Source organism: Mauremys mutica, chromosome 1 (genome assembly GCF_020497125.1).
Source record: "Mauremys mutica isolate MM-2020 ecotype Southern chromosome 1, ASM2049712v1, whole genome shotgun sequence".
Lineage (NCBI taxonomy): Eukaryota > Metazoa > Chordata > Testudines > Geoemydidae > Mauremys > Mauremys mutica.
Window position 1 is genome coordinate 95644033 of NC_059072.1, and position 12891 is coordinate 95656923.

The 12891-nt window shown below is 51.6% G+C and overlaps 1 protein-coding gene across 4 annotated transcripts in view; it reads left to right on the forward strand.

Annotated features, from left to right (window-relative positions):
* The window catches only part of TMPRSS6 (transmembrane serine protease 6), a 32272-nt gene that overhangs the window by 17165 nt on the left and 2216 nt on the right, over window positions 1-12891 (forward strand). For 3 of the 4 annotated variants that reach the window (XM_044986216.1, XM_044986210.1, XM_044986222.1), the window contains 6 exons: window positions 940-1038; window positions 7052-7165; window positions 7631-7747; window positions 8277-8445; window positions 10208-10482; window positions 12657-12793. In XM_044986216.1, the coding sequence (XP_044842151.1) occupies window positions 940-1038; window positions 7052-7165; window positions 7631-7747; window positions 8277-8445; window positions 10208-10482; window positions 12657-12793 (911 nt within the window). The remainder of the gene's footprint in view (window positions 1-939; window positions 1039-7051; window positions 7166-7630; window positions 7748-8276; window positions 8446-10207; window positions 10483-12656; window positions 12794-12891) is intronic. The other variant, XM_044986229.1, reaches the window with a different exon arrangement.

Consider the following 12891-nt stretch of genomic DNA (forward strand, 5'->3'; position numbering starts at 1 on the left):
CATCGACTGAGAATCTAGTCTGCATCTTTCACTGCTACCGAGTCACCAGCAGCTTTCTCAAGATCCTGGCACGTGTTGAGAGCCACACATGCCAAGTCCCAGATACAGCTCACCTATAGGTACATACACACGTTACCCTCACGAATAACATGTGCACACACCACTCTGAACCATGGACACACAAATACACTCAGGCACTTAACGCTTGATCATACACAGCTCACAGAGGTACTGAGGGACTGTATACCTGGGCACAGGCAGACTCACCTCAGCCTCTGTATTACTGAGCTGGCCTTGGAATTAGATGCCTTAGCTTATTTTAATTTGAAATGACTGTTTCAATCACAAAGGCTCCTGGAGAGTCATTTCCTGCTTTCCCTTGAAATCCATTTGTGTGGAAGACAGAGAGAAAGCCAAAGCCTGACACACACCCACATGCACGCATACACACTCTCTCCAAGTCAGTCTGGTCTTACTGTGCAGTACTTGGCAGTGCACACGGCCTCTCTCTGCATACTCCCTGCACGTCCTGGGGGCACCTTTTTCAGGTCCCTGGGCAGGGTTTTGTAACAGCCCCCAGGGAATCTATCCCAGTATTCCACCCAGCATCATGCAGGGTGTGGCAGGATGTAATAACAGTGTAGCTCCCAGGAGTTCTGGTGAGAGATTGCTCTTGATTTCCTGGACCCTATCACATGATCTGCATCAGTTACAAATTGTCAATACCCCCATTGCCTAGCCAGGGTCTGTATGCACTGATTCAGGGGCTGCCGTTGCATGGGACTTTGGAAATATAGCAAGTGCTGCGTGAACATCCCTGCAGATCTGGGAAGGTCAATAAAGCTTGTAGTCACACGTTTTCGAGTTACACACGTCTGAGTGTTTTGCTTTTAGGAGGTCCTGTAATGGGGACTAAACATTCCCTTGTGATTTTTTCAGCCTGTCCCGGGGAGTTCCTCTGTTCTGTCAATGGCCTCTGCGTCCCAGCCTGTGACGGGATTAAAGACTGTCCCAATGGACTGGATGAGAGAAACTGTGGTGAGTGATCCATTATTTCTACCCTGTCTCTCCTCAGCAATTTGCAGCCCAGTTCAACCCTCTCCTGCACAAAGGAGTTGGCCTCCATGGTCCAAATCCAACTCTCTAATAGGGATCTCTGGGGGAGACAGGAAAACCCCTCAGAGACTTCACTGCATCAGTCGGGGGTGAAAGTAACAAAGGCATTTGCCTGGTTACATACAGGCAGTGAATCTTCAGTCCACCAGAATCACACTGCTTTAGTCTGTTAGGAAGTGATACTGAAAGTTCAACGAGCACCTGGCTCCTCCGTGCACTCTCAAGGCCACATATCCCACAGACAGCTGGCCCCAGAAAATGGGGCAGTAGAAAAACAAACAGTTTCCGTACATCAAGATGTACAAGTTCCTCAAATAAATCACTGTCCAACCTACAGCGCTACACTACCCCCTCACTGCTGGTACAGTGCATGCCTGACAACTCCTCTGTCTCTCTCGCCACAGTGAACCTGCAGTCCTGGCTTACAGCCCCACCTGCTGTTCTAGGCCTGGGTGTCCCACGCTGCTCTACCAACACACACCAGTCTTGGCCGCCCATAATATATGTAGTGCTTGCTCAGTAGAGCTGTGTGTCGGGGTGCTCTACTCACCGCTGGATAGCGTCGCCTGCTGGCCATTCTCGGTATTCGCTCCATCAGGCCAACACCCTTTCCTGCAGTTGCACTCTGTCCCTCCCTTTCAGTCTGCCGTGCTTCTCTTAATCCACGAGCTACTGCTTCCTCTGCAGGACTTAGCCCTCCAGCCAGTTCACTAAGGTCCCCCCCCTTCCAGGGTAGTCTTTCTAAAATCTCTCTACAAGCAGCATCAGGCAGTCCTCACACTGCTGCCCAGACCAAGTCATTCCTACACTGACTCCAGCAGCCTTCATATCCACTGCCCTTAATGGTACCACTCTGCAGTGGGTGGTAGGGAAACCCAGGCCCACCCTCTACTCTGGATTCCAGTCCAGGGTCCTGTACTGAACAGTCAAGGTCTGCATCTCCACCACCGTACTGCTCTCACTCCTGCCTACTTGGCTTCTTCTCCCCCTTCTTTCTCCTTTACCTCAGGGAGAGGGAATGCAGGCTTCCTCCCTGTTGTACCCCCACACTATGTGGCCTCGTGTCTTCATAGAAGCCCCGCCTGTTCCCTCACAGCTGAGCTTCCTTCTAATTAACTCCCTCCACACAGCTTAAAACACCGCTGTTTGCAGTTTAATTGGCCGATTGGGCCCACTTGGCCTAATTCAGCAGCAGTAAGCCCAGGTTTACAATGCAGTGTGGACACTCAGATGCAGGCTTGGCAACACCAAGTCCACAAGCCCAGGTCTCACAGACCTGGGTGTACAATGCAGTGTAGACGTACCCTTTGAGCCTGGCTGTACACTGAATGGAAGCTTTCAATGAGCTAGCTAGGATGACATCCAAGACTTTTCCCTGCACAGTTAGTTAATTTAAAACAGATCAAGTTTCTTCTTCTTAGATGCATTACTGAGCATTTGTTAACAATTTGTTTAATCTGCTATCGAGCAGCCCTCTGAAATTCACTGCAGTCTTCTCCAGTCTTGACTAACCAAAATAATTTTGCAGCAGCTGCAAATGTTGCCACCTCACTGCTCTCTTTTTCCTCAATTATTAATAAATGTATTAAACACCAGTCCTAGCATGGAAACTTGAGCACGCCACTATCTTCTGCAGGGCCAGATGAAATTCATGCTAAGGTACCTGCTTCAGCTAGTTCTGTAATCTCAGAACTGTTAGTAATTATCTTTGAGAATTTATGGAAGGCCGGTGAGGTCCCAGAGGACTGGAGAAGGGCAAACAGTACTTAATCTTTAAAAGGGAGAACAAAGAGGACCCCAGAAATTATAGACCAGTCAGCCTAACTTCAATACTTGGAAAGATCCTGGAATACATTCTTAAACAATCAATTTGTAAGCACCTAGAGGATAACAGGATTACAAGAAATAGCCAGCATGGATTTGTCAAGAACAAATCATGCCAAACCAAATTAATTTCTTTCTTTAACAGGGTTACTGGCCTAGTGGATAAGCTGTGGACATTGTATATCTTGATTTTAGTAAGGCTTTTGACATAGTCCCACATGACAGTCTCATCTAGGGAACTATGAATTTACTATATGGCGGGTGCACAACAGATTGAAAGACTGTATCAGTGGTTTGCAGTCAGACTGGGGGTAGGTGTCTAGTGGGGTCCCACAGGGGTCAGACTTGTATCTGGTATTATTCAATATTTTCATTAATGACTTGGATAATGGAATGGGGAGTATGCTTATAAAGTATGCAGATGACACCAAGCTAGGAGGGGTTGCAAGTGCTTTGGAGGACGGGATTAGAATTCAGAAGGATCTTGCCGAATTGGAGAGTTGGTCCGATTTCAACAAAATGAAAGTCAATAAAGACAAATGCAAAGTACTTCACATAGGAAGGGGAAAAAAAAAATCAAATGCACAACTACAAAATGGGGACTAGCTGCCTAGGTGGTAGCACTGTTGAAAAGGACCTGAGGGTTTACCGAGGATTGGGGCCCATCCTATAGCCCCCTCCTCCTACCGGACCAGGTTTTGCTCTTGCTGAGCCAGCCCACTCCCTGGTGTAATTCTATCTGAGCTCTCTCAAGGAATCCAGGGAAGCAGTTTCCAGCAGGTTTAGTTGTTTTTTATTTTAAGCCGCCTTAACAAATCAAAACCCCCTTCAAAGTCTGTACAGGCTGAGCAGTCCCTTCCCCAAATCTGTCCCTCACACCGGTAAGTGCCGCAACCCACTTTCCTCAGGGCCGCCCAGAGGATTCCGGGTGCCCTGGGTCTTCAGCGGCGGGGCAGCTTCGGCGGGGCAGCTTCGGCGGTAAGTCAGTGGCGGGGGGGTCCTTCTGTTCCAGGACCCGCCGCCAAAGTGCCCCAAAGACCCACGGCGGGGCCCCCCCGCTGCCAAATTACCGCCAAAGCGGGACCCGCCGCCGAAGTGCAGCCCCCACCGTGGGTCTTCGGGGCACTTCAGTGGCGGGTCCCGGAACGGAAGGACCCTCCCCCCCCCGTCGCCGAATTGCCACCGAAGACCCGGCTGCACTCTGGCGGCAGGTCTCGCTTCCGCTGTAATTCGGCGGCGGGGGGGGTCCTTCTGTCCTGGAGAGGAAGGACCCCCGGCCAGCGAAGACCGGGAGCGAAGAAGCTCCGGGGGGCCGGGCCCCGCGAGAGTTTTCCGGGGCCCCGGAGCGAGTGAAGGACCTGCTCCAGGGGCCCCGAAAAACTCTCGTGGAGGCCCCTGCTGGGCCCGGGGCAAATTGCCCCTCTTGCCCCCCCCTCTGAGCGGCCCTGACTTTCCTGGCTCTTTCCTCAGAGCCTCAGGAATAGAAGGACTTCACACAGTCTCCCTCCTGTCCATTTGGTTTCTGGAACAACCCCTCTGTGCAGTTGCTCCAGCAGCCATGAATTAGGCACACAGTCCCTCAGCTTTTGGGAGAGTCTGGCCATCTCACCATTTCCTGCTGCCCTCTTTTATGAGGATCAGCCAGCTACGGTCCACCTCTTTTCCCAGGTGCAGCAGGTGAGACTAATCAGCCAGCCAGTCAGCTAGCAGCAGGCCTCTGACCCCAGAGGAATGGTATCCCTTATACTGTCACAGGGATATGGTGGACCACAAATTGAATACAATCAACAATGTGATGCAGCTGAAAAAAAGGCTAATATCATTATGGGGTGTATTAATGGGAGTGTTGTATGTGAGACATGGGAGATAATTGTCCCACTCTACTTGGCACTGGTGAGGCCTCAGCAGGAGTACTGGGTCAAATTCTGGATGCCACATTTTAGGAAAGGTGGGGACAAACTGGAGAGAGTCCAGAGGAGAGCAACAAAAATGATAAAAGGTTTAGAAAATCTGACCTATGAGGAAAGGTTAAAAAAAACTTTAGAGAAAAGAAAACAGAGTGGGGACCAGATAACAGTCTCCAGATGTGTTAAGGGCTGTTATACAGAGGATGGTGATCAATTGTTTTCCATGTTCACTCAAGGCAGGACAAGAAGTAATGGGCTTAATCTGCAGCAAGAGAGATTGAGGTTAGATATTAGGAAAAACTTTCTATCTATAAGGATAGTTAAGCTCTGGAACAGGCTTCCAAGGGAGGTTGTGGAATCCCCATCACTGGAGGTTTTTAAGAACAGGCTGGACAAACAGTGTCAGGGATGGTCTAGGTTTAGTCGATGCCTCAGCGCAGGGAGCTGGACTTGGTGGCCTCTCAAAGTCCCTTCCAGCCCTACTCTTCTATGATTCTGTGATTAACCTTCTTTAAATCAAGATGGGGCATCTTTCTAAAATATAGGTTCTAGCTCAGCCACAAGCAGGGGCGGCTCTAGAAATCAGGCTGCCCCAAGCAGCGCGGTGCGCTGCGCCGCCCTTCCCCGGTCCCGCAGCTTGTCCCCTTTTCCCGTGGCTCCGGTTGAGCTCCCGCAGGCATGACTGCGGCGGGTGCCGTGGTCCCGCGGCTCCGGTGGACCTGCCGCAGGCATGCCTGCGGGAGCTCAACCGGAGCCGCGGGACGAGGGGACCCGCCGCAGTCATGCCTGCGGCAGGTCCGCTCGTCCCGGGCTCCGGTCGACCTGCCGCAGGCATGCCTGCGGCAGGTCCACCGGAGCCAAATGCCGCCCCCCCGGGAAAGGGCCGCCCCACATGCCTGCTTGGCGTGCTGGGGTCTAGAGCCGCCCCTGGCCACAAGTTATTGGGCCTGAAGCAGGAGCCCCTGGTGGAAATCCATAGCCTGTGTTACACAGGAAGTCAGACTAGATGATCAGAACGGTCTCTTCTGACCAGGAGCGGCGCCAGAGTTTCTGGCGCCCTAGGCAGAATTTGGGGGGGCGGCATTTTGTGCGCTCCCCACGGGGCGCGCGGGAGCTTCCGGTTCTACTCCCATCGTACCGCCGAAGAAGGACCCTCCGCCGAAATGCCGCAGGCGACAGCGGCAGTCATTGAGCTGCTCAATTGCCTGCCGCTGTTTTCCACGGCACGTCGGCAGAAGGTCCTTCTTCGGCGGCGCGACGAGAGTGGAATTGGAAGGAAGCTCCCGTGCGCCCCGTGGGGAGCGCACAAAATGCCACCCCTCCGAATCCTGGCGCCCTAGGCAACCACCTAGGGTTGCCTAATGGAAGTGTCGGCCCTGCTTCTGACCTTATAATCGCTGACTCTGTGGAACCTTTGCCATGATGAAAAGTTACCGTGCATTTCTACTCTCTGTTTTCTGTTGCTTTCCTGTGCTCAGTGCATTAGTCCATGTTGCCTCTCCTATAGCTCTGCCAGTGCACTACTGTCCTGACCCACAGCACCTTTCTGATGTGCTCTGTTCACTATACCACATTGGTGCTCTGCTGATACACCTTAATCCTCGTGCACTCCCTTAGCCTCTCTTAAACAAAGGTGGCCAGTCTTGCCAAAAATGGGGCTGTCTGATGGGCACAATATGTGACTAGGCTGAGATTCCCCTCCTCCCCCTAAATCATTTCACACATGACTTGTCCTATATTTGATGCCAGGACTGCAGAGGCAAAATGGGCTGGTCTCTTAACCCTCACACCACTTGGGCCTCCCAGCCTGGGTAGACAGACTGGCGCTAGCAGGGCCGAGCTCGGGCGCTAACAGTAGCAGTGTGGATGTTGCCGCTCAGGCTCTCACACCCACGTGACCCCTGGCTCTGATCTTGGGACACCAGCCTGAGTCTCCGCCAGAGCCACAACGTCCCCACTGCTATTTTCAGCACGATAGCTTGAGCCCCACTAGCGCCAGTCTGACTGCCCTGCCCAGGCGGGGAGGCTCACTGCCAGCTGCAGTGCAGACATACCCAAAGTCCCTGTCTCCTCTAGCCAAATGCCACATGGTGTTTCCAGTTGTGGCTAGTGGGTGGGTATTGCTGAGGGATAAGAGACCCGCTCTTTCCCTTTGCCTTGCTTTTCTGAATCCCACCCATTTCCTCCGGGTGCTTTGGTCTTAGTGTGCTCCGCGAAGTTCCAGTGTCAGGAGGACAGCACTTGCATAGAGTTCACCAAGGTCTGTGACCAACACCTGGACTGCGTCAACGGGAGCGACGAGGAGCAGTGCAATGAAGGTAGGGAGGGGCAATTACTGGGTAGTGATAAAGTTCCCCCTATCAGCTAACAATGCATGCAGTGTTGTTGTAGCTGTGTCAGTCCCAGAATATCAGAGAGACAAGGGAGGTGAGGTAATAGCTTTTAGTGGACCAGCTTTTGTTGGTGAGAAGTTAGTCCAATCAAAGATGTTACCTCACCCACCTTGTCTCTCTAATAAGCTATTGATAAAATTCCTCTGCTGAGTCTCAGATCAGAACCCCACTACCAGCTAACACTAAAGTACAGCTAGTAACATTCTCTCTCTTAACCTACCAGCTAATACAGGGGTATTACTGAGGGAACTCCCACCCATCCATCTAGGGGTTCACCAAGGCAGAAGGTTGATGTGGGTTTCTTTGGCTGCCCGATGTTCTCCACTGAAATACTCTAAACCTCATTCAAGTCTCTCCCCTTTACTCCCCCATCCAACTTCATCTTTCCAGGAGTCTCCTGTGGGCCTTTCACTTACCAGTGTGCAGACAGGAGCTGTGTGAAGAAACCCAACCCTCAGTGTGACTCCGCCACTGACTGCAAGGACTTGTCTGATGAGAAGCACTGTGGTGAGGAGTGAGAAGGGAGGGCACTCTCCTAGGCACTGCCAGGGGGAAGCTCCCACTCCTCGAGTTAAGAACGGTGCTGGCTGGGCCCTGCTGTGAGGAACCTTGTTCGACCAGAGCCCTGGCTGGCACTGCTGGAGTCATGGTTGCCAGTAATGGGGCACTGCTCCGAGAAAGCTCACATTAACAGAACACCAACTGGCACGGACCGGGCACTGCTGTGAGGAAGCTCACAGCACTGGTGTCCTGGCTGGTGCTGATTGAGCTCAAGCATGTGGGAAAGGTAGTGCAGGGTTCACCTGTGTTAATAATAAGGAAAAACCTCACACTGGAATTTTCAGTCGCCTCAGCCTTGACATACTATAAAATGGCTCCAGCCAGTGCCAGGCAGGGTGTAAATGGCCAAGAGTATAAACGGTGTAAATGGCAGACTGGAAAGTCAGTAAAACAAAGGGGAAGGGCAGACATGATATACAATGGCCCCTTCTACTCTTTCTCCCCTGAGAGACTTGCTATGTCTTCCTCTTCTTAGACTGTGGCTGGCAGGCCCCTCTGAACCGGATTGTGGGTGGTGCCAATTCCGTAGAAGGGGAGTGGCCGTGGCAGGCTAGCCTGCAGGTCCGCGGGAGCCATATTTGCGGTGGAACGCTGATTGCTGATCGGTGGGTGGTCTCGGCTGCTCACTGCTTCCAGGATGACAGGTAAATGGTGAGGGAAGAGCACTGTGGAGGAGACCGAGTTCAGACTGCTTTCACATCGAAGCCAGTTGGGTCTCAGCCTAAACCAACCTGGAGCCATGTCACAGAATGGAAAGATTGATGGTAGTGGCTCAGAGCTGGAGCAAGGAGGTCAGGCCTGGGAAGCCCTGTTGGAGATGTGTGTGTATGAGGGCAGTACTGTGGTAGCAGGGAGGTGCTGAGGTGCCCTGGGAAGGCATAGAGGGGAGGGAGCTTGCATAGCTCCCATCCACCCTGTGCTTGGCTCTGGTCCCATCACGGTCATGAACCCTAAAAACATACACAATTGGACTTTTCTCCTTCATGCGAGAAAAGAGTAAATGGGGACTCCGGGGGAAGCTCAGCGTAGCTTTATGTGGTGAGAGCATTGGTGGAGCTCAAGCTACCAGTACATTGGCCCCTCACCAGATAGGTGTTAGGCCAGTGATGACTTGCAAACCTCCCCCAGGGGAGTCTTCTCAAGCTCTGTCACCCATGTCACAGCCCTCTAGTGGTGACTCGTAGTAAATAATTATATATTGGTAGCACCCAAAGGTGTTATTTAGAATGGGAGCCCCATTTTGCTGGTAACTTGGGCAAGCACCGAAGAGAGACAATCCCTGCCCAGACGAGCTTACCATCCGGAGACACACAGACGAAGGGTAGAGGAAATGGCTGCAACAGCCCAGCAAATGAATCTGGTGGAGCACTAACACTGTTTTGCTAGTTCTGTGTTTTGTAGGGTGGGGCTTGTTTTTATTACTATTATTATTTGGTACTGGGGTTAGAGGTATGGAGGAAGAAAAGGAGAGAAGGGGAAGAGGAATAGTCACACCTGGGCATGTGCCCAGCCAGGAACAGCAGGCTGGGGTTCAGAGGCATCATGGCAGAGATGAATCTTAAGGAGGGATTTGATGGAGGATAAGGTGGCAGCTGTTTGGAGAGTTTGTTGAGGAGTATTTCCCATGCATTAGGGGCAGCACGGGAGAAGGCACAGAGGTGGAAGGGACCGTGTGTCCAAACAATAAGCCTCTTATAGTTTTTTTCCCCCAGTCTTCTTCACTGTGTTTTCCAGTCTGCCCTTCACCCTCCCACCTGGAACATGCTCTCCCCTCTCCCATAGGCATGCTAGCTAATCTATTGAAACATCTCCACTGCTCCACCTCCAATCCCTTCCTCTCTTGGCTTTTCCCATTAGCAGGTAGGTGCTATTTAATCTATGCTCCCATTTAGGGCTGTTCCTCCTTGTAATGTACCCTTGCTCAACCGAAGGGTATGTCTTCACTAGAAACACTACAGCTGGAGCTGCGCCACTGGCGTGTAGACACTACACCGACAGAAGGGGTTCTTCCATCACTGTAGTAAATCCTAGTTAGATCAATGGAAGAATTCTTCCGTTGACTTAGCGCTTTCTACCCGGGGGCTTAGGTTGGCTTACCTACGTCTCTCGGGGTGTGAATTTTTCACACTCCTGAGCGACGTAGCTAGGTTGACCTACGTTTTCAGCGTAGACCTGCCCTCAGATATGCCTTTCCCCTCCTTTACATCGCTCCCTCTCTGACCTTTTCACAGAGCTTTCACTTTCCCCATGCTCCCTTCCTTTCCTTTGCTTGCCCGTTGTCGCTCTGATTTTCCAGCCTTCTCATCACTCTCCTTCATTCCCCCTAGTTTCTCACTCTCGCTTTTCATGCCGCACACCCCGCCTGTCTCTCTAACACTGACACACTTTTTCTCCCCTTGCCCCAAGTAGATTGGCTTCCCCGTCCATCTGGACTGTCTATCTGGGCAAGTACTTTCAGAACGTCAGCAGCCAGAATGAGGTGTCCTTCAAGGTGAGCCGCCTCCTCCTGCACCCGTACTATGAGGAGGACAGCCACGACTACGACGTGGCCCTGCTCCAGCTTGACCACCCAGTTATCAACTCACCCTTCATTCAGCCCATCTGCTTGCCCACCCACTCCCACCTCTTTGAACCTGGCCTCCGTTGCTGGATCACCGGATGGGGGGCTCTCAAGGAAGGAGGTACATGCCGGATGTCTGCTGCTCTTGTTAGGATCCTCTTTCCTCCAGGGGCTACATAAGGGGGGAGTTTTTCAAAGGCACAAATGACAGACACCCAGCTCCCACAGAAAGTTGGGCTAATTACTCATTGTGCCTTTGAAAATCTCCTTCGAAATAAATAAATTCTGTTGTGATTCTAGGAGGCTCACATCAGGACTTGGTTGCTTCAGTATGGGATAATGTTCTTGTCAAGGATCTGACGCAGGGTCCCCCAAACAAAAGTCAGAGAATGTTCCAGTTCCAAGCTCCTTGAAACATAATGGAGAGCTTTGATTTCCCCTTGCCTCAAGGTGCCCTCCAGCTCCCCCTAGTGGATCATCATAGTGCATCAGGCAGAATTATCACATACTGATGTAACATCACAGCATAAAGACACAATAGCGTGAGCCCCTCAAAAGATGAGAGATTTTAACCGTCTGGGTTGCAGGACCTAAGACAGACTCATAACAGTATGGGTCATCCTGGGAGGACTGGGTGCACTGCTCTGGGACAGCTCTCAGCAGGAGGCTTTGGGTCCGAAGCCCTAGAGAAGGGTCTTTGTCAGCAAGTGAAGGGAGCATGAAGGATTTTTGTAGATATAATTCTTTACGGGGTGTGTGCATGGTGTCTTACACACACAACAACACAGTCTCCCAACGGAAGCAGTAGAAGCCCTGGCTTAAATTTTCAAAAGTGGCTGGTGCTCCTGACTGTCAGAAAGAGCTGAGCTCCTGCCTGCTGAAAATCAGGCCCCTTCAAGACATTGAGCATCCCAAATATGGAGGCACCCAAAATCAGGTGTCACTTTGGAAAATGTAACACCTCTCCTCAACCTAGGTCATTTAAAACTACACCAGACAAAGCACTAGTAAAAGTATAGTAAGGAAGACTCCTACCCTGGCAGGGAACTGGGCTAGATGGGCTACAGTGACAGGGTCCTGTCCATCTAATAGCTATAATTCTCTGACTGATGAAACAGGTCCAAATTCTAACCTGTTGTCAGCTGGACGGTACAACTCCTTTGGGAGTGTTGAACCCAGTTATCGCAGGTTTCAGTTGCAGTGCCCCGCCAGTGAGCTTAGTGTTTAATGTAGACAGGTAAATATGAAACACGGGGAAAGAACTCCCAGGGCAATGAGAGGCAATATTGGCATGAAGATCAATGCAGGACAGCTTTGTGAAAGGAGTGGGCAAGGAGGAGCAGGAGCTCTCTTGGCAGACAAAAAGGCTGGAGCTGTTCCAGACTCGGAACACAAGGGGTGGCATGAGAGAAGGTGTGGAGCAGAGGTCAAGAAAATGAGCCAGAGCACAGTAATGTGAGAGGCCTGAGAAGAGCAGAGCTGGCTGCAGGGACGACACTGGGCCCAGATATAGCCCTGCACTTGTGCAGGGACAGGCACCGTCACAAAGATTCAGGGGCTGCAGCTTGCACTCCACCCCATGAGGGCTGTCCTAACTTGTGCCCCTGGTGAGATGGTCACTACAGCCCTGCTGCTCTCGTACTGTATTGCCCATGTGTCTCCTGTTCCCCTCATGGAGATGGTTGGGACAGTCATGGAGACTTAGCAGTTTGGATGAAGAAAGATTCTGCCTTATTCTGGGATGAAAACACTGCTCTGAATCAGACAGGACAAGGACTTGAACCCGAGTCTCCCATCTCCCTAACCACCAGGCCACGTACCCACACTACTTCCTGAATCAAAAAGTTCTGGTTTAGATCCAAAACCGGACAGTTCAACACAATTCTGTTTTCATGGGGACGTTCAGAAGGCCGTGTTTTCAGTCCACTGTGGGACAAAAACAAGTTTTGAAAGCGCAAAAGTTGCTGCAAAATGGAACTGTCATCCTCCAGACAGCTCTACCCCCTTCATACCCCACTGGTGCAAAGGGGCTGCAGGGTAATGCTGAATAGGGCCCAGTTGTGTAGAGCCTTGTGGGTGAAGTGAGAAGCTTGAACTGATACAGTAAAAGGTGAGAAGCTAAGGTAAGGATTAGGGGAGCGGGGAAGATGTGACGCAAGTGGAGGACAAGATGGTGATCCGAGTGGCAGCTCTTTCCCTGAGCTGGAGAGGTGAGATGTGGCCATGGTATGGGGATAACAGGAAGAGGCAGGGAGCTCTGCTATTACTCACCTGCGGTTCTTGTTCCATATCTAGGGCAACTGAGTAACATCCTGCAGAAGGTGGATGTGCAGCTGATACAGCAGGACATCTGCAGTGAGGCCTATCACTACCAGATCTCTCCCAGAATGCTCTGTGCTGGCTACCGCAAGGGCAAGAAAGATGCCTGCCAGGTGACAGAGGAGACGTGGGACACTTCCACCTTAAAGGGGGATCATCCAGCAATGGATGGGGTTGGGGGGGCGTGAGGTTTTTGTCCCCTGAACATGCA